Source organism: Aphelocoma coerulescens, chromosome 3 (genome assembly GCF_041296385.1).
Source record: "Aphelocoma coerulescens isolate FSJ_1873_10779 chromosome 3, UR_Acoe_1.0, whole genome shotgun sequence".
Classification (NCBI taxonomy): Eukaryota; Metazoa; Chordata; class Aves; order Passeriformes; family Corvidae; genus Aphelocoma; species Aphelocoma coerulescens.
In genome coordinates, this window is record NC_091016.1 from 85,000,495 (window position 1) to 85,020,857 (window position 20,363).

General features: G+C 41.7%; 1 protein-coding gene across 11 annotated transcripts in view; it reads right to left on the minus strand.

Moving 5' to 3' along the window:
- The window catches only part of KLHL32 (kelch like family member 32), a 127,136-nt gene that overhangs the window by 1,185 nt on the left and 105,588 nt on the right, over positions 1-20,363 (minus strand). For 7 of the 11 annotated variants that reach the window (XR_011149962.1, XM_069011112.1, XM_069011110.1 and 4 more), the window contains 4 exons: positions 11,375-11,433; positions 8,733-8,925; positions 6,491-6,585; positions 1,853-4,682 (listed from right to left, as the gene is read on the minus strand). Coding sequence is in view for 8 of the 11 variants with exons in the window: in XM_069011112.1 (XP_068867213.1) it covers positions 4,521-4,682; positions 6,491-6,585; positions 8,733-8,925; positions 11,375-11,433 (509 nt within the window). In the remaining 3 variants the exon portion in view is untranslated. Of the gene's footprint in view, positions 1-1,581; positions 4,683-6,490; positions 6,586-8,732; positions 8,942-11,374; positions 11,434-20,363 lie in introns of those variants that run through there. The other 4 variants (XR_011149960.1, XR_011149961.1, XM_069011106.1 and 1 more) reach the window with 4 other exon arrangements.

Below are 20,363 nucleotides of genomic sequence, written 5' to 3' on the forward strand. Positions count from 1 at the left end.
ATTACAACCAAATTCACTGCATTTGTCAGTGCATCAAACACTATCTTGGCTCTACCCTTCTCCTTGCAGAATGACACCAAAACAGGCATAAAAAATGCAAATTTGCTAAATTCATTATTTGCTTTAGAAAGGCCCAGCATGACCTGCATAGGCACTGGTGGAAAAATTAGCACAGCATTTGCTTACATGAATCGAGGGTATTGCTAAAAATACTTACTCTGTTCTTCAGTAGTTGAAGCATTGCAACATTAATGTTTTAAGCATTTTAATTCTGGCATTACTGTGAAGCAGCTATATATAATCATCTCTATTGGAAAACCATTCTTTATGTGGACACTTTATCCCTTTATAAAGTGTCCTTGGAGGGAAAAAAAACCAACTCATTTTGCAAAAATAGAACGGCATAAGTCCTTTATATACAGTCTGTGTGCTAAACTTCCTGCAGTCTTCCTCCCTACAAACTCTGCCTGCAGATGAAGTGTTTTAACCTTGCCCTCTTAATTTATTCTACATTCTAATTTTCAATAAACAGATGCCGCCTCTTTTCGCGCTTGTTTCCACATTGTTCCACATTCTGCCTGGGTTGTTTCTGCATGTGTGAATATTCAATTATCTATTTCTCCACGATTCTGCAACTGATGTACTAAATGTCTGTACAGGTTGGGGGGAGGGTAACTGGGGAAGGCAAAGCTTAGATGAAAAAGAGTTACAGAAGTTTCAGCTCTTCTGTCAGGAACTTGGCCCAAAAGTTGCTAAACTAAGAAGAAAATTGTAAGCCACAACTAGAAATCGAAGGATTACAACAACATTACTGTACAGAAGCAGAACTGCTGTACACTGGCTCATAACATGTGAGTTTCTTTAGTCAGCACTTGGGTGTGAAATACACAAGAGACACCAAAGTGGCAGAAGAAGCTGCTGGTGCTGCTCCTTGTGAAAATCGGGTATTTTTTTTGATTAAAAGCACAAAGCAGCTGATTCCCTTGTGGTTATTTATAGCTAAGAAGAGCTGATAACACATTTTAGGACTCAAAGGTAAAATGTATAGACTTTAAACTATATACTTTGATTAAAGCTATATAAAGGATGGAATACTACTCTTTATGGGAGCGGCCTGAAAAGATCAGAGAATAGCTCTTCAGCTCTTTAGACCTTGTGGCCCAAAAGTCTTAGTTGCAGATATAAATAGTTTTAATGTGTAAATCTAAGGAGTTCAGGGCACAGAATTGCACTGCCTTCCAAACAGGACAGTCAGTGACTGCTGCTGCATTATTCACTGGTAAGAACACCTCTTCCCCTGAAACAGCAGTGAGTTCTCACTGGTTGCAGCTTGTCCCATGAGCTTGAACACTCCCAGCTGGGTAAATGACTTGTGTTGGCATCTGCTCTCACACTGTGATGATCAGACTGACAGAACCAAAAAGCATAGAAATAATATTCTTGTTCTGGACAGCTTTAAGGCTGTGTGGAAAAACTGAACTAAACTCATGTCAGAGGTATATACCAAATCCAGTAGGATGGGCAGGGACGAAGGTTGGGTTCAGAGTTGTATGTTTGCCCAAAATGGTACAAAATTTAGAACATCACAGGTGGATCTGGAGGTCACACATAGGATTCTGAAACCATGGCAATTTCAGAAGCCAGAGACGCTCAATGGAAGGATAGCAGAGCAAGGACATGGTGATCAGAAACTTCAGCTCACCAGGCAGCCTTTGCAGGAGTTCTGCACAGCTGCAGGTGGCAGGTGAAGCCAGCCTTGCTCTCCCATCCTCACTCCTTCCAGCTGAGACCCCACAGCCACAGCAGGGTGCTCTCTATCTGCTCTTGCATCCACACTGTTCCCTTTTCTTACCTGGCAATAATAAACTGGGTTTTGCTCATCTGGCAAGGGCTATGAGGCATTTTCTGACTTCAGGTGCAGCAAAGCACCCTCCATCTGTCCTGTAGGTCCTGCAACAAAAGCAGAAAGACGCAGATAGGAAATGCAAAAACTTAAATGACTCAGAGGTTGCTGTGAAAGACCTCTGTAATCAGCAGAGCCTGATGATTAAGAGCCAGAGCAGAATCCTGACACTAATAGGAGCATATGTGTTGTCCTGAGGCTCTGTGGCAGAGGTACCCCTAACCAATATAATGCAGTTGCACAGCTGTTTAAAACTGCCATTCACAGTGCAGACAATTGGTGATAACAACCAGAGCAGTAAAAGTGTCTAAGGGGCAGAACAAACATGATAAATAACTTTCTTGCCTTTCAGACCTCGAACCAAGAGGCACATGCTGCTTTGCATAAGGAAGCTGCCCCCCTCTTCTTCTCAAACCCAGGCCACTGCTGCCACTTTCTGCCACTGCTCAGCAGTCATCCTGATCCATCCTAATCCCTCCCTTTGCTCTCCAGAAGCAGCAGTTTAGAAATTATTCCATAGCTACAGCTGTGGTAAGCTATGAGACCTAGGAATACAAGCCTCCAAACTAAGCTGAGACAGAAAACATATTTTGCACTATTGTCCAGAAGTGCACTGGGCTTAAACAGAAAGTGTCAGTTCTGCCCCCGAAACAAAAACTGATCACTCACCTGGTGTGGTACCTCAGGGATGAGACTCAAAGCCCCTGCCCACAGGTTTTGATTATTTTAGCCACCGTCCTCTTGAAAATGAGACATATACTCTGTCTGTGCCCCTGAAAGCCCCACCTGAGTGAAAGTTTGAATACTTGCGGCGCTTGGACCCTGCAGCCCACACAGCAAGACAGTTTCTGTAAATGGCCTGTTCAGAGAGCTGTTCTTTGCATGCAGATTTCCAGGAGATCAAACAAATTAAAACAAGAAACTAAAATATGTCTTGATGTACAGCCTATCCAGCTCCCTTGCAGCATAGAGAAAAGTCCTGCCTGGATGCAGGCTTGCTTGGTGCACAGAAGGAGATGGTGTTAGTAAGTCGAGTCAGTGTGCCAGGCAAAGACTGTGCAGCTGCAGCTCTGCTTGAGGCAATGAGAGTGAGAAAGCTCAGAAAAAAACCCACCAAACCAACCATAAAACAGTCTAACCTGATAAGTATGGAAAAGGAAAGGTGATGTCCCACTGCCCAGCAGGAGACAGAAATGGTAATGAAGTTACTTCCCTGTAACCAGACCCTTAAAAGCTAAAAGATGTTTTTGATTTGAAAGCACTGCTCGCTGGACAAAGTCAAACCTGTTCCTGTCCAGAAGGCACGGGCTACTGCTGCAGCATATTCCACATGTGGCATTAGCAGGAGCATCAGCAGGAATTTGATAGGTCTGCTCAGGCAGCACAGTGGCAGGGAGCTGATCAGTAGGTAAGGCAGAGAAGTGCAGAGTATCCATAAATCAGAAATAGAGAAAGATTTAATTACATGCTTGGTTAATATTTACAAACATTGACATTTTTGCTCAATATGTAAATAAAACACAGAGATAAGAGACAGGGGCTGCAGTAGCCAAGCAAAGCCAAAATACACTAGGTTAGACTATTTGCTGTGAGCTGGCATATGCCTGGAGAATGGAATGGAGACACACTATATAAACTGAAAGAATAAATAAATAAATATTGACATTGTTCTACACCTGTTTAGCCTCTGGAGACCAGTGATTTGTGGGACCATATGTTGGACAAAATGAGACTGTTCATTGATAATTGTAAATGTGGTGACCCCTTGCAAACTGGATATTAAAAATATTAAGTAAATGGCACATTTTAATTATACAGTAAAGAGGCTGATCTCCACCATTAAAAGACTGCAGCTGTCAGGAAGAATTGATCATATGACAGAAGGTAACATTTATTTGGTAGTAGACCTTGGTAAATGACATCCCAAACAATCTTTAGATTCTTAGACAAACATATTCAGTTCAGACTTGGGTTTAACCATGAGGCTTCATTTTCTTTGCCTTTCAGCTGAGACAATTTTTATCTGTTCCTCATATCCTATAGGGCTTGTTTGTTTTTTTTTGTTTTAATCTGTTTTGAAGTATTTAAATTTCAAATGAAGTATTATTAAATGAGAAACTGTAAACAATGGAGTTTGGAATTGGAAGTCAACACATTTGTTATTCTTTTTGCCAAAGGTATCAAGTAAGTTGCATAATTAGCACAGTATTATATCATCTTTGTCAACATAAACAGATATGTTTTATCATCTTTGAAAGCGCCACTGGTGAACAACTGAAAGTGCAGACTCCAAAGAGCAGCAGCCCAGGAAGAGCTGAGAGCATCCACAATGCCTGATGAAGTTGGTAAGGAAATGAAGTAGACATGTAGCAAGTAGTCACCAGCAGAAATGCCCAACGCTCTCAGGTATCTGCTTCTGCATCTGAGGCTGAGGAGAGAAACCGCACAAAGGTTTTGTAGCTTCCTTCCTGCTTGCTGTCATCCGACTTTAAGACAAATGTGTGATGGTAAAGCAGCAGTGCATTGATTCTTCTCACTGACCCAGAGGAACCCTTCTATGCACAGGGTTTGATGTTTTCCCCCTCCACTTCTGGTTCTGTGAAGCGCAAGGAATGCGTTACATTGTGCCAATCCTGTGGTGAGGCACTTGCAGAGTCTGAAGGTTGGGGCACGTGAAGTAAGGAGCTGGGAGAAAGCAGGCTGCTATTCCATTGGAAGCAAAGGGGAGCGTAGGCCCATAGAATACCTCTTCCTTCCCCTCCTTGCTAACATCCAGCACCTGCATGTCAAAGCATACAAAATATTTCTGGGATCACAGAAGAAGCTGAAACAAATTTGCTGGCACCCACCACATGTATTTACTATTCATCCCAGTGGAATGGTAGTTTCAGATAACTTTTAGATTATTTATGGATCTGGTGATCCATTTGCTGTTCTCATCACCCAACCCAAAGCCTGAGTACACAAGCACTCAGGAGCAAACGGTGACATTGGATTCTGCTTCCTGGCAGGAGAAGGTGCAGCCGTGCAAGTGGGTTACCCTGCACAGAAGGGCTCCTGTTAGCACAGAGCACAAATCATCTGTCAGCTCAGTGGTATATAGGGGGCACAGAAGTTCTATGGAAGATGGGAGTGCCAAAGAAATTACTGACTTAAAGTAAGTAAAGGTATTTGAAGAAAAGTGGAATTTTTTCTTCCAAAGGAGAGATCAACCTCAGTTTTCCTCAACTGGAAGATAAAAGGGCTAGTTTTGCTGGTTAAAGCCAGGCACACTGCCAACAGCTGAGGAGGGACAGCACACAGAGCTCTGCCAAATCACTCATTATATTTCTTTTCCCTTTTATGTGGGGACTGTGTCAGGCAGACTGCCAGTTCATGATCAGTCTGGGGATGTGGACAAATGTCCATTTAAGAAAGCAAGATCCCAAGATCATTTTTGCTTGTCACTAAGCTGTATTTAAACCCAGGTGCAATACTGCAAAGTACCTGTTGATTATAAAGGAGCCCACTGGCGGAGCACAGCTGCTACCTCCATACTGTGCTATTACTCCATCTGAGCATTATATGTCAGCTATATCCAAGCCAGCCTGAATGACTTTTTCCAATAAATTTTTTGGTATGGTATCCAACAACTTGCTAAAACAGAATTATACTAATGACCAGAGCATATTTTTAGCTGTTTATCTTGCATTATCTATTTTTTACAAATTCATGCTACTAAGTGTTCACTATAAGACCAGCAGCATGGCAACCTAATATACTCCCTTCTTATGCTAAGCCTAACTTCTAGTCTTATGGGACAGTTTGGAGGTGAGATTCTAAAATCCAAAAAGTTGGAAGCAAATGAAAATTTTGTTTATCAGCAAAAGTGCAGAAACTGAGACATAAACAAGAGTTTCTGTCTGTAACTGCCCAGCTGGTCACAAAGCAATGGCTGTGATGCAGAACTGCTTCACTCAGAGACATGCAGAAAGATAAGAATTCCAAATTTCTGTACCGAAGTACCTGAAAGCCATGGATCTGCGGGTGAGCTGCTTTTATAAAAGATGGGAGAGCAGAAGAGTTGGTTGGACAACCTATTGCCTAGAGCAGGGATCAAAAACCTTCCACTGAAGCTTTAAAGCAGTAAGCAGTAGGGCAAGTCACAGGCTGACTGCACTTGGTCAATGAACAACTTGTTTACTCTGGCTGCCCTTCAGAAGCACAACTTGGAAAGAAAAAAAAAATCACAATATGGGCTGAAAAATTCTTAGCCCCGTCACCCATTTCTGCCGCCCTATTCCTTTTGAACTTGACTGTGTAACCTGTGAATATATACACATTACTGTATCCAAACCTTGCCAAAGGAAAGATAACTCAGCCCTGGTTTACTGGAGTATCTTAGAGGAATTGCATCTATTGGCTCATCTGGAAATACTTTTAATATCTACAGTATTTCCTCTCTGTTTATGCAAGTTCAGTGACTGCATAAGAAATATCCTTAATCTCTCCACTTCACATGTATTTTCCTTTTTTAATAACAACTGTGCAAAACTTATCCTTGCAAAATTATTGGAAAAGACTTTAAAAGAAACCTCAATCGCTCACCTGGATACATGCCAAAGGCTCATTTGTCCAAATCGAATAGCCACCAACTAAATATATTCTACCATTGTGGACAGCAACTCCAGACTCATTTTGACCTAAAGCAAAAATGGAAATAGAAACCACTTTCAGTGTTTAATTAACCCTTTTAACACCAAATGCTGGAGTTCTATAATGGAATGCGAACACTCCTGGCAGTAACTTGACTTTCAGAATTCCCAACATGTCTGAGCGAAGGTGAGGCGTGGGGGCACTTCCTTGCTCTCTGCAGGAGCACCACCTGGTGCTGCCCAGGGATAGCCCAGCTGAGCAATACTGTGGCTGTGCAGGGGACCATCTGCTCCCTCCTCAGGTGTGTCACAGGTGACAGCCAAGGTCCCCACATGCCCCTCAGCCTCCATCAGACACGAACACCCAAACAGCCACAGAGGCTGAGAGCACTGAGTGCCCCTCACATGCTGCCCACACCTGTTCAGCCTCGCTCCTCCAGGTGCAAGCATGGTGAAAATCGCAGGAGCTGCTGCGCAAGTTCATCCCCATAGCAACGGTCTCCAAAGAAGTTTGGAAGTTTTGAGGGAAAAAAATAGCCTTAAAAAAGTCTGCACTACACAGTGCACCAGGCACATTTACTGCCAGTTGCACAAACAGAAAGAAAGGCTTAGATAGTTTCTTAAGGAAACAACCTGCAGGCAGTGGAGAGGAGGCTGCCTCACAGCAAAGCATTTAGTGGCACAGAGTCAGCTCCAGAATCAGGAGAGTGCCTGTGGTGCCGGTTTTGCAGTTGCAAATCAGATTACATCCTTCTCAAAGGCTGTCAGTTCCTCCAGATAATAAAATAATTAACTAGTGAGCAAAAGACACATGAAAAACCAGTTCTGTTTGACCATGTGTAATTCCTTTTTAATCTCTGCCTCTCTCCCCAGTGTTCATCAAATAACTCTGATGGCCTGACTTGGACACCAAGCAGCCCTACTGTTAGTGCTGCTCTAAGAAGGTGTCACATGCCTGTCTGAAGCGTGGCCAGCAGGTTCAGGGAGGGGATTCTGCCCCTCCACTCTGGTGAGACCCCACCTGGAATGCTGTGTCCAACTCTGGGGACCTCAGTACAGGCAGGACAGTGACCTGTTGGAATGAGTCCAGAGGAGGCCACCAAGTGGACGGGAGGGACAGAGCACCTCTCCTGCAATGAAAGGCTGAGAGAATTGGCGTATGTTCAGCTTCAGGGGGACCTAATTGTGGCCTTCCAGTACCAGCAGAGAGCCTACCAGAAAGCTGGAGAGGGACTTTTTAAAAAAGGGCATGCAGTGACAGGACAAGGGCTAATGGCTTCAAGCTGTAAGTGAGTAGGTTTAGACTAGATATTAGGAAGAAAGTCTTTACTTTGAGGGTGGTAAGGCTGCCCAGAGAAGTTGTGGATGGCCAGTCCCAGGAAGTGCTCAAGGCCATGTTAGATGGGGCTTTGAGCAACTTGGTTCAGTGGGAGGTGTCCCTGCCCATGGCAGGCAGTTAGAACGAAATGATCTTTAAGGTCCTTTCCAACCCAAACCATTCTATGATTCTATGTCTCCCCCTGGGATTCAAGGGGATAATACATCAGGGAATTGTATCAGGTGGAGGTGAAGTTTGGTGGACTGGGTGGCAGGGACAGTGAGTTGCAGTGCTTTGCAAGGTACACTTGTAACAGTTCTTACTCCTAAGTCAAGAAGAACTTTACAGATCCTGTAGCTAACTAAGTGCTCAATTCACTTCTGACTTGACAGAGTTCCAACAAGGACACATCCTTTTGGATAATTTATTAAGAAGATACTGTTTAGAAGTTAACAGATTTCAGTGAAAGCTTTGCCCTATAATGCCAGCAGAAACCACTACAAAATGATGTTACATGGTAAAGAAACATCAGTCTCTTGTACACTCAAACAGGGAGCTAAAACCAATACCACAGGCAAGCTTTTGGACAATTAAAAAAAGCAATACCGATAATATTATACCAAATTATTTTTGACTGCTTAATTAAATAAAATTTATCTGCACCTTCTTCAAAATTTAATGTACAATGTGCTAAAACAAATGTTTTGTAGACCACTGAATGCCAGAACTATAAAGAAAAGTGTCTTCTTGGCTAACAGTGGTCCCTAAATCAGAAGCAATTGTAGCAAAGTCATGGAGTTCCACATACTAAAGGCATCTAAAGGGAAAATACGTTTCAGTTCAACAGTAGTGAGTTCCCCTTTTGTACAATGCTCACCTGTCAGCATGTTGAAGCTGCAGCGGGTCCACTGGTCGGCATCTATGCTGTAGGAGTCTATGTGACGGACCAGGATCCGATCGTTGTTGTAGTCGAGGTCATTCCCACCTAACACGTAGAGCTTCCTCTGGACAGCGGCCATGGAGTGATACACTCTCCTCTGCGGCATCGGGCTACGGCTTAACCACTTATTCTGGGAAGAGAGGGAACTTGTCCAAGCACTGCCCAATGAGTAATGAGTTACTTTGGACCAAGCCACTACACACACCTATACTGGTAGTGCAGTAAGCAGCAGCACAGGTCTGGTTTCTTCTTAGCCTTGGTCAGGAACCACATGTGCATATACTTGTTCTGTTCATATGCTAAACATGTGTGTTGGTTGTAACACTGACTAAGGATACTGGACTTTCAACATGTGGTTTACAGTTCTCATATTTAAATTCATTAATTTAATGGTATTTCTTGCTCTGTATTTTTTTTTGTCTAGCTCATCAGGTTTCAAAGGTCTTTTTTTTTCTTTATAACTCCATAGCAAATTCTCCTTAAACCAGACTGTTAGATGTCTCCTTTGTATACAGTGCTAAAATTATCTGTACCAATGAGCTCTGTTATGAGAGAAGAGAAATTCTTCTACCTTTCTTTATTCAGAAGCTTATTTGATCTTATCCTTGGAGAATGAAGCAATAGGAAAAATAATTTCCTAAAGAATCTTCTCAAATGATTCATGCATTTGGTTTAAAGTTAACCCTTTATTTGTGGGAAATTACAAAGTTACAACCCTTTCCATATTTTTTTTTACTCATTAACAATATTCAAGAATTTTACCTGTTTAGGGGAGAGGCAAAAAGACACGGAAGACAAAGGATTAAAGCACAGTATTTTATACCTGAGAAAACAATTGCTCCTGCTGTGCCTACTAAATCAAACAACCTGGCAATGGATAGGATTAATTTAAGTGGAGGAAGTTAAGAATCTGTGAGGAAATTTTTTGTGATATGTGTGCAGCAACTCGAGAGCCTTCTGCCTTTTAACCTCTGCAATATATAGCTATACATTTCAATGTGTAATAGTTGAATATTAGGCATTAATGTTCGCATTAGTAGTCCAGTCTCTTAACACCAGACTATAGACACCATCTGCTTTGCAAAGCCTGCCTGCATCCCCTGATTATATCTTTAGCTTCCTCCACTGCAGTGCCTGCCAGGTGAGCCTCAAAGCGCTGCAAAGGCAGCGAAACAGAGGGGCCTGGCAGGGTCATTTCTAATAAGTCGGTGTGTGAATACTAATCAGTGGTGGGGAAGCAGAGGTCAGCCCAGCCGGCTTGTTGGCAGGTAGCTGTGTGCTCGGTGGCAGATGGCAGGCATTATCGACTCGCCACAAAGGCCTCGCGCAGGAGCCGGCGCTGGGGCTCCGTGATAGAGCTATTGAGATTCCGTGCGAGATGCAAGCAGATGTGATGGTTTCCAGTACCCACCGTAAACAATATGCCAGCAGAATTTTTAAAAAGAGCTTGTGTGTACAAACACGAAGCAGACCCCGTTTGAAGAATGCAAGTGCACAATTCCTCTGTAACTCTTCACGCACCAGGCCGGGTTCCTCGCCGTCAGCACAGCACGCTGAGGCAGCCCCACCGCTGCTATTCTGGGGGGCAACTTTCACCTCAGCAAGTGAAGAATCAAAGTGAAAGGTACAGTAGAGACATGGTATCCAAACACATGCCCCCCTCACAAACAAAGTAAGATTGCTGCCTGTAATTGCTACTTGGATTTAGGACAGTCAGCACTTGTACAGTCAATGATAAAACTGCACCTCAAAAAGAACGAGGCAGGTGTGTCATCTCCTGCTTTCTGCTTCAGGCCCCATATGTGCTATGCTTTAAAAAGTCAGTGGGAACCACACAGAAGTATCTCCTGGCACAATTTTTTTCCAAATACAGCAATCAAAGCCCCTATCCTACAATCAGAAAAGTCAATACTCTTCCACGTGGGTGTAAATCAGGCTATGCAACTCTGATTGCAAGCTTAGGACTTTTAATTCCTAATACAAGCAAGAGGGCATAACCATGCCCTAACCCTCTGAAATGGTTACTGAGCCATGCTAACCTAATCAAAACACATACATAATGTATGAAATAATCCCTAAAAGATATTTTAGGTGCTTGGGTAATGAAATGATAGGCACCCTTGCAGTCAGCAGAGTAAGTCATGGCCAGGTAGTACAGTTCTCAAAGTATGCAGGAAACAAAAAGGCCCATATATGCAATTAAAAGCAGAATGCCAATGACAAGCAGCGGTTTTGGGACACTGACGTTGAGTATACATTGCCCAGGGCTGCTGGATTACAAAATAAAAAAAAAATAAAAAAAGAACAAGCAAAATAAATACTGATAAATATAGGTGATTTAAAGCACATTTCTGTGTTTAATCTAAGGTATTTCTAATGCCTATAGGCTTACAAACATAATAAGTTGTCAGGGGTCTCCATTACTCTGTTAAACTCACACATCAGTACAAAGTGAATTTAAAACACCACTAATTCAAATGGTCAGTGCTTTTAGCCTTACAAAATCCTTTTATGCATTTGCCAAGAGACCTGTTTGAAGCAAAACAAAACATATAAACATATATAACTCAGACACTCACCTGCTTAGGATCATAGACCATGAGTCTGTTTTGATACTGTGCAGTATTTGTTACTCCTCCTACAAAAGAGTTTAAACAGGTTACATTTTTTCATATCAGCAAAGCCAGGACCAAGATCAGGTACAGCAAAATAACCAATTCTAGAGTTCACTTGCAGATAATAACTACATTACATACTACCACTTCTGCTTACATTCCACTGCACTTCTTCATGTGGTTACAAGGGGGAAAAGCCCCATTTGTTATACAGAAACACAGAATAGCGTCAATAAACACCCCCCACACACTTCCTTCGTAGAGCTAATTCTATGGGCCAAAAATCAGATAAAAATTGATCTGTTTATAAGTAACTGGGCATTCAGCCTTTATCAACACACAAAGATAAAACCCATTCCTGTTCCAGGGAACATACAGCATGTGACACGGTTTAAAAGAGGAGGAGGTTGGCTTGCATTAAAGAGAAGGGAGAGGTCAGAGAGAAGCTCTGCCTTACCAGGAGTATGCCAGTTAGAGCACAGTGGAAACCTGTGCAACTGTGCTCCCCTATATATTTGAAAGAAATTCTGTACTTAGTTTGTATTATAGAGAGAACATCTCCTGGTTTAGTTGTAAACTTAGGTTGGAAGGTTCCTCCACAGTGACCAGAAACATCACTACCATTTACTTATCAATAATGGTCAGGAAAGTATGGTGTAAAGCACCTCAGAAAAGCTTGGAATAGAGTCTGACCCAAGTAGATGCTGCAAACCAACTATTTACCTCAATGCAGTAAAGAGATGTTTAATGCCCAATCATCCTCTTCTCATTTTGCCTTAAATGGCAAATTTCACTAAGTAAACATAGAAAACTTCTTCAGTCTGTAATCTTACCTGTGCAAACATGTTTTTGAGTGTGCTCAAGCCTTCTGGGGACATGGTGTCACTGCAGCACTGCCACAGTTCCCAGTCCCTCTCTGTCACCATGCTGGGCCCATGGGAAGATAGAATCAGAAATAACACCTGCAAGCTGCACCTCACCTTCATCGTGCCAGGAGGTCTGGGCAGAACTAGGGCATGCCAGTGGCCACACACCAGGGACACTCACACTGACAGACAAACTATTTATATTACAGTTTTAATGGCACGTGGACAATAGCAGACAAAATCCACAGCAATGAGAGCAAGGATTTTCATCTTACTTCATATTGTTGCCGCTTTCCTTTTTGTGAGGGCATACCCTGTTTCAGCCAGGACAGCAGCACAATGACTTACATTCCTGCTGGCTGAGCTATGACCCAGTCCCACTAAGATTGCTGGGTTGGTTTTTTCCCTTTTATCCCCAAGCTCTGTGCTGGGGAATCCTCATTTTGCCAGCCTCCAGCTATGCCAAGGGAAGCATTTTGGTTCAGAGGCATACCATGATTTTGAAGCAACTCTGCCACTTCCCCCATGTCATTTTAGGCTGTAGGTTGGGACTGGTGTGCACTCAAGTTAAACCAGGAGCTCTGCTCCAGATGTGCACCAGCTGTGCTCCACTTCCTAATGGCAGCATAAGGGTGTGAAACAATAACTGGTCTTTTGACTTTGTACCATCTGAGTACTGGGAACATTTGAGCCAGAGGACCAGAACAAACCTAGTCCAAAGCAAAAAATGTGACAGGAACATGGAGTAAACATAGAGAACTCAGCGCCAAGGTTTTACCTGCTGATCTGCTCCTACCAGGCTGAGCTGCTTGCTGACATAGAAGTACCCTCTGATCACTCCAAATAACTTGAGTGGGGCCAAGAATCGATAGCAGAAATTACAAAATGTCTCTATTTTAGACTCTTTTCTTCAGCTGCAGCAGCAAGGAGAAATGATGCTGTTATTTGGGTGCATCTCTGCAACCACCAGCCTGTACTGGGTACCTACCCAGGGAGGGCAGCACAAACTTCCAGCTCAGAGATGCTCACAGGCTAAGAGATAGCTGGGATGAGATGTAGTCTTTCCAAACTGTTTCTATCACACTATACCACACCCTGTCCATCACAGCACACGTGAGGTGCACACACAAGAATAGGCACTGGAAAGCTATGACTGCTCTTGTGTCTGATCTCACAATCTTTAATTTGCCTCTACACTGTTGTGCAGCCTTCATATTCCTAGTGGTCATCAGCCACACACAAAAAAAATCTTTCCTAATATCTCTTTTGTAGTTTGATTTTTTTTTTACATATGGTTATTTTCTCTCCCAGAATAATGTCTAAAATGAGACATGAGATTAGTATTTTGAAAAATAAAAAACATAGTTATTTGGATTATTAGCTCCAGAATGTTAAACTACAGGAGACACATTCAAAACACAGTGCTGGGTCATACATTTCCATTCTGAAAGGACACCTTAATTTGGGGGGAAAGATGTGAAAGAAGAAGAGAAAGAAGAGTGTTGTTTCCTCATAAAATAATAAAATAAGCAAATAAGCAAAATTATTTGCTTCTCTTCACAAAGAGCCACTCACACCAAGTACACAGCTTACATCTTTTCCCCTGCAATATTGCTCATCTCTGGTGTTTTATCATTACATTCCCTTCACATACTGCTCTTCACTTTTAGATTAATCTGCCAAAATGAGATGCTAAGGATTTGCATACAGATTTGACTACACAAAAATAGATCTGGAATTAATAACAGTCTCTATATGTTTTAATTTCTTCTAGACTGGAGTACCCTTGCCTCCAGCAGTATTCTTGGCTTTGAAAGTCATCAAGCTGATTTGTCTGCTCTTAGGTTATGATGCCACATGCTGCTACACTGTCCCCTGCAATCAAAGTGCTCGCAGAGATAGATTCCATGCCTTCCCCTAACAAGTATATTTTATAGATTGGCAGTTTTGATCTCCCCTCCCCAGGGGGATAATCTGCATCTTAACAGGTTTCTATAGATACATCTGTCATTAAATATGCCATCTTATATCTGCATCAATTTTCAAACTCTAGTTCCTTCTAACTTTGAAGTGCTATAGCAAAAGTTTAAAATTTTCTGCCAAAATTCAGCTTTAACAAGTCTGCAATGTCCCCTTGAACTATTTTTTTTAAAAATACTCCAGGCAGCTGGGAAAGGGCAAAAGAGCAGAGATATGTCTCTTAAAAATAAGAAAAGAAGGGAAAAAAGAGTTTAAATGGTACCAAAAATAATACATACTTTCTTAGAAAAGAAATGGGGTAATTCTGAGAGAATTTCTTAAACTTCTCTGCTGTGTTTTGTATGAGGAAAGGAGAGGATAGAGAGACATCATAACGAGAGAAAGTATTTAAAAACACAAACTATGCTATTAAATTTGATGTCAAGCAGTAACAGCTAATGTGGTAGTAACCCAACAGTTAGAGAAGAGAAAAAAAAATGTCTGGCTGGTTAAATTACAGAAAATGTACAGTTTGGTCAGCATTTGCTGTTTTTATAAACAGAGTGATGATTACACCACTTTAACATGAGCAGCTTGCTTTGAGGATTCCTTCCTGGGAGGCAAGAAGCACCCTCAGGACAAGACTTACAGACAGGAGCACACCCTCATGGAAAGGCCATCCTCCAACCTATGGGCTTACAATGTTTTTACACTGCCACAGTTACTGTCCCTTGCTCCCTTGTAGGCTGTAAATGTTGCTTTTTAAAGCCCTCCAAGGCCTGTAAATTCCCAGCTCATGCAACAGCGTCCCTCTACATGGGGAAATTGCTAGAGGGTTCCAAAACACACCTTGTCCATCCCCTTCTCACACTTGGGAAACATTCTGCATTGTTATAGTCCCCCCAAACACTCCACAAACTGCATGGAGAAACACCTTCAAAACACACACTTCTAAAAAGAGAAGGGTAGGAGGCAGTAGATTCAACATTTTCCTAAATGACAGTTTATAAGCCATATTTATAACGTGTCCTAGCAAGGTCCCCATATGACTTGAGAAATCGAATCCAATCCAAATCCCCCAGAAAATATCACAAGTCTCTCTGCAGTCCCCAAGCGCTAGGCTGTGTGCGGGAATCCGAGTTCACGGGGAGACGTGTAAAACTACACGTTGGCAAAGAGCTCCCATGTGTGCTCCTTCCAGCAAATCCTGGGAATATATAGCAACCCATGACATCTACCCTAAGGTGCTCTGCTATTTTAAAACAGAAATCTCTCCTCTCCTCTCTTAGGTGTCTGTGTGTCAAACACAAGATAATCCTTCCTCAATGTGCAAACCCACTGCCTCTGACTGCAGCCAGCCCAGGTGCAGTGAGGACAGCTGAGCTGGAGCATATTCTCCCAAGGTAAGGAGTCCCCTGGAAGAGGCCAGCATCAGCTCTGATTAATGCTCTTCGACTCCAGATGCAATCAAGCCACAAAACAAGAGGGGCACAAGCCCTAGGTTGGTTTAAATCATTAAAGCTGGATGTTTACATTCAGTCTAAGGAGAGTCAATGCCATCAAGCCAATAATGTCCACCACTGAAAGGTGTGAGATCATTCATTTGAATACAGTAAAAATGAAGTCTGTATATATATGGAACATATACAGACTAAGATTGGGCTGCTAAGGCAATTTTTATGTACTTGTTAACCTCCCACTCCCAGTAAATCCTGTGCCAGCCACACTGTAAAACTTATTTGGTTAGATTCTGTAAAGTCCTATTATCCCAGATCTATTTTTCATAAAAGCACTTTATAGACATTTACTGAGAAAAAAAAATCTTTACTTCACAACAGCATACTGATAGTAAGGTCATACTTTTCATCCCAAATCACTTGCAAACTCAGCATAATTCTTCAAACTATGTTATCAGCATCATTTCCTTAGTCAAAAATCTCCACCATTAGGGAAAAAACAACAGTTAAAAAACCAAAAAGAATCTTGAATTTTGAAAAAAAAAAAAACAACCCTCCTATATCAAATACAAAGCAACTGTACAGGGTTGGCTTGTTTACCCCCTTCCCCCAAGCTGAGTTTCTGTGTGCATGTCAAGAGGTTATTTTAGCTGGCACACTTAAGGTCAGACAACTCAGGCCTCTGCAAAACACCAGTGTAACACTTTGTTTTAAACAAGACTTTTCACGTGCTAATCTCTTGAGCACCGAAGGCAAGGGGAAGTGTCATTATCCCAGGATGCAGGTGCAGGAATGGCCCAGAGTTGGAGTGCCTGGCAGAGGTTCCCTGCCTCTCGCTGTCCCCAGGGGCACTATACCGGTGGAGGAAGGTTAACATATAGAAAAGGAGGTCTCTGGATTTGCATGTGTGCTCCACAGAGGATGCAGGGAAATGGGCATGGTTCAAGTCCTCGCTCTTATGGAAAATATTTCCCCACTTTTATAGGTAGTGATTGTTAGTAATCTTGAACTCCAAAGTGTTTAGTGTACTTTGTTTTTCTTTCACTGAAATACTTCACTTTTCAAGCATTGGGGCATGAATTCATTTGTGAAATTGGTCATGGCATCAGATGTTAACTGGGGCCTAGAAGAATCACCGTTCTATAAAATTTCCAAACCACCTGCCCCATGCAATGGCAGTACAGAGAACTTATTTGTTGTGGTTTAACCCCAGTCAGAAACTCAGCCTCACACAGCCACTCATTCACTCCCCCACCATGAGACGGGGAGAGAATTGGAAAGTAAAACTGAGAAAATTCGTGGGTTGGGATAAAGGGAGTTTAACAGGCAAAGCAAAAGCCACGCACACAAGCAAAGCAAAACATAGAATTAATTCACTGCTTCCTATGAGCAGGCAGGTGTTTAGCCATCTCCAGAAGAGCAGGGATCCATCAAGCATAATCATGATTTGGGAAGTCAAATGTCAGCACTATGAATATCCCCCATTTCCTCCTTCTTCCCCCACATTTATATGCTGAGCATCACACCATATGGTCTGGAATACCCCTTTGGTCAGTGGGGATCAGCTGTCCTGGGTGTGTCCCCTCCTAAATTCTTGCCCATCCCCAGCCTCCTCGCTGGTGGGGTGGGGTGAGAAGTAAAAAACGGCTTCACTCTGTAGAAGCACCGCTCAGCAATAACAAAAACATCCCTGTGTTACCAGGACTGTTTCCAGCACAAATCCAAATCATAGCCCAGACTAGCTGCTATAAGGAAAATTAACTCTATCCCAGTCAAAACCAGAATATTTTTTAATAAACTCTCATGTATTTTTTTAAATAAGAAAATAAAATGAAGAGTGTGGGGGAAAAACAATAAATAATGACATGAATATAAAAAATGGAGCACAGAAAACTCAAGGGCTGAACCCACTTGTGCTAAGCAGAGGGTCTGATTATTTCCAGTGTGCAAAAGCCTCCCTCTTTTAATCTGCTTCTGTCAGGTTAAAAATCCTAAAGAGGTGGTAGCAGCTTAGGAGTCCCTCTGTCACCTGAACACCAGCCACCCACCTCCTATTGCCAGTGTGTACACTCGTACAGTGTTTTGTTTTGTCCATTTTCCTTTCCTGCTGCCTTTGCCATGATTTTATTCTCTATTATTTTTGAATCCTTGTCATATTTGTCCCAAAGGAGCAGCAAAACGAAGCTGAAAATGAATCCCAATAATAATAGAAATCCCTTAAGTCTAGTCAGCTTTTGATCAGTAAAGCCTTTAAGAGGGCATGGGGCTGTAGCAGAGGCACTGAGTAAGTAAATGGTCAGTGTGCAGATCAAGCTTTGATGACTCTCTCCACAAATAGAAGGGCTAGAAACTTAAATTATCACTATTTAATTTATTCCCTCACTAAAAAACTGGGCACATTTCCATGGTTCCCTTGCCAGCTGGTAGTAGCAGACTGACTTTGAGAGCTCTTTGCTGATGACCTGTATTTCCCAGAAAAAGCAGCAGGGATACAACTCAGAAACATTTCTAACTCAGACTAATTTTTTAATTACTTAATTTTAGGCCACATACTTCAAAATTAGGTTCCCTCCTGCATTACTAATTACTTTTATGCTAACATCTTATATTCAGTGATGAAAAGTAGATTTTCCAGGGGTGACTATGGTACAATAAAACATCTCTCTCTACTATTCTCCTGCCCCTGAATGTACATGTACCATGAGCTACATTCTAGTCCTAAGCAATTAATTAATAATAGAAAGCTAGCTATACCTATTACATCTCCATCTACTTTTCTTTTTAAAATAACTCTATTTGATAAACAGCCAGGTTTCAGTATGAGAGTACAAAATTCAGATGGATACCTACTGAAGTGTAGTGTAGTAAGTATGCTCTTGTCCTTCATAATAACCTGTCAGAACTGAGCAACTCAAAACTTCTAAGCATTTTCTTGGAACCTATCAAAATACAACTGAAAATCTCTGTCTATTCCACTGTTGGTAGTATTTTCAAGTATAAATGGAACAATACTGATAAAATATTTTTTGTTGTTTTGCCCAGTTTTAAAGAATTTGTCCAGTAGGCTTCCACTTATCTCTTCCCTTGATTCTACAGCTCTACTAGAGGCATATCCTTAACACAATATCACACTGCATCATTTTATAAACACAAGTGGAATTTAAAACACACAGGCATGCATGCATTTCACCTACATAACTAAGCACATGAATTAATCCTCAGCATAATTTCCCTTTTCCTAGAAAATCTGGAAAGATTAAATTTAATCTTCAACCAGACCCATGTTTGACTTAAAAATTGCTATCAAATACTTTCTTGAGTTTTGATTGTTCTGCTTTGTTGGTTTGGGGTTTTTTAAATGAAATTAAGACAAAAACTATTACTTTTTTCATTTACTGGAGGAAAGACCACACTGATGGATTTCTAGTGCATATTCAATGATTTTATATGAGAATGCTTAACACCATTTTCTAAAAAGTCCTATTCTTCATAAATACTGACAAATGTAAACCATAAAACAGGAAAAAAACCCAGCAATCAAGGCACAGTAGTAGTAACATCCATGTATTTGAAGTTCCCACCACAGACACACATCCCTCTCCACTAATAAAACAGGAAAGGTAGTGAATAAACAGGATAATGCTCTGAATACACCCAGCTGGTAGCCTACAGCAGAAATCCTGTTCCTGTACTGTAACTGGGTCTCAGATAAGGATTCACACAACACAAACTCTAGAAGACTCCTTAAATGACGGTCACTAAAGAAAGCAACCCAAAGAACCTGCCAGGGATCTTGGTGATTTTCTGTGTTCTGTCCTGCTTTTAATTCCAAAGTCATCATTCATTACTTTAGTGTATATGTATTAAAATAGATACTTGCTAATTCCCCTGCCAATGTTTGGGAATCCATTCCCATGAGGCACTCAATCCATAGGGACAGGAAGGTACATCCACTAACCCAAACAACACACTTTGAGAAGCACAGCGAAGGCCTAAGAAGCTAACTTAATCTTCCATTCATATTCCATCTTTTCACCAGAGGCATTCCAGACCATATTAAAATCTCCAGAGGGTACCTACGGTGAAGATGCCAATCACTGAACATTTACCTCAAGGGCTGGCTCCATTTACTCATTAGCTTCCTTAATAAATATTATAACTATATAACCTTCCGTGGCATACTTCTTAGTAAAGGGGGAATATTTTTTTGTCAAATCTTCTGGGGACAGCATTGACTGTATTCCAAAAAAACTAATACCAGAAAAGTCACTACAAACACGGAGGAAACTAAGTCCTCTCACCCCCATCAATGGAACATAACAACTAAAGACTCAGTTGCAAATGATATGTTATTTTAGGATTACAGGGTCTATACATTTATCTATCTGTGCCATAAAGCTATGATTACATCCAGACAGTCTTGTGCACTTGTTATGGACAGAGCCATGGATGATTTTAAAAAAAAGTCATCTTGGCCTGTTACAATATCCTGAAGAGCAAGTGGGAGCAAATCATACACCTGCCTTCAAGCCCTGGAACAACACAAGCTAACAAGCACCTAATTTTCCGTTTCATCATCAGGAATAAGTGAATCATAGAATTATACAATATTCTGAGTTGGAAGGGACCCACAAGGATCATCAAAGTCCAACTCCAGGCCCTGTACAGGTT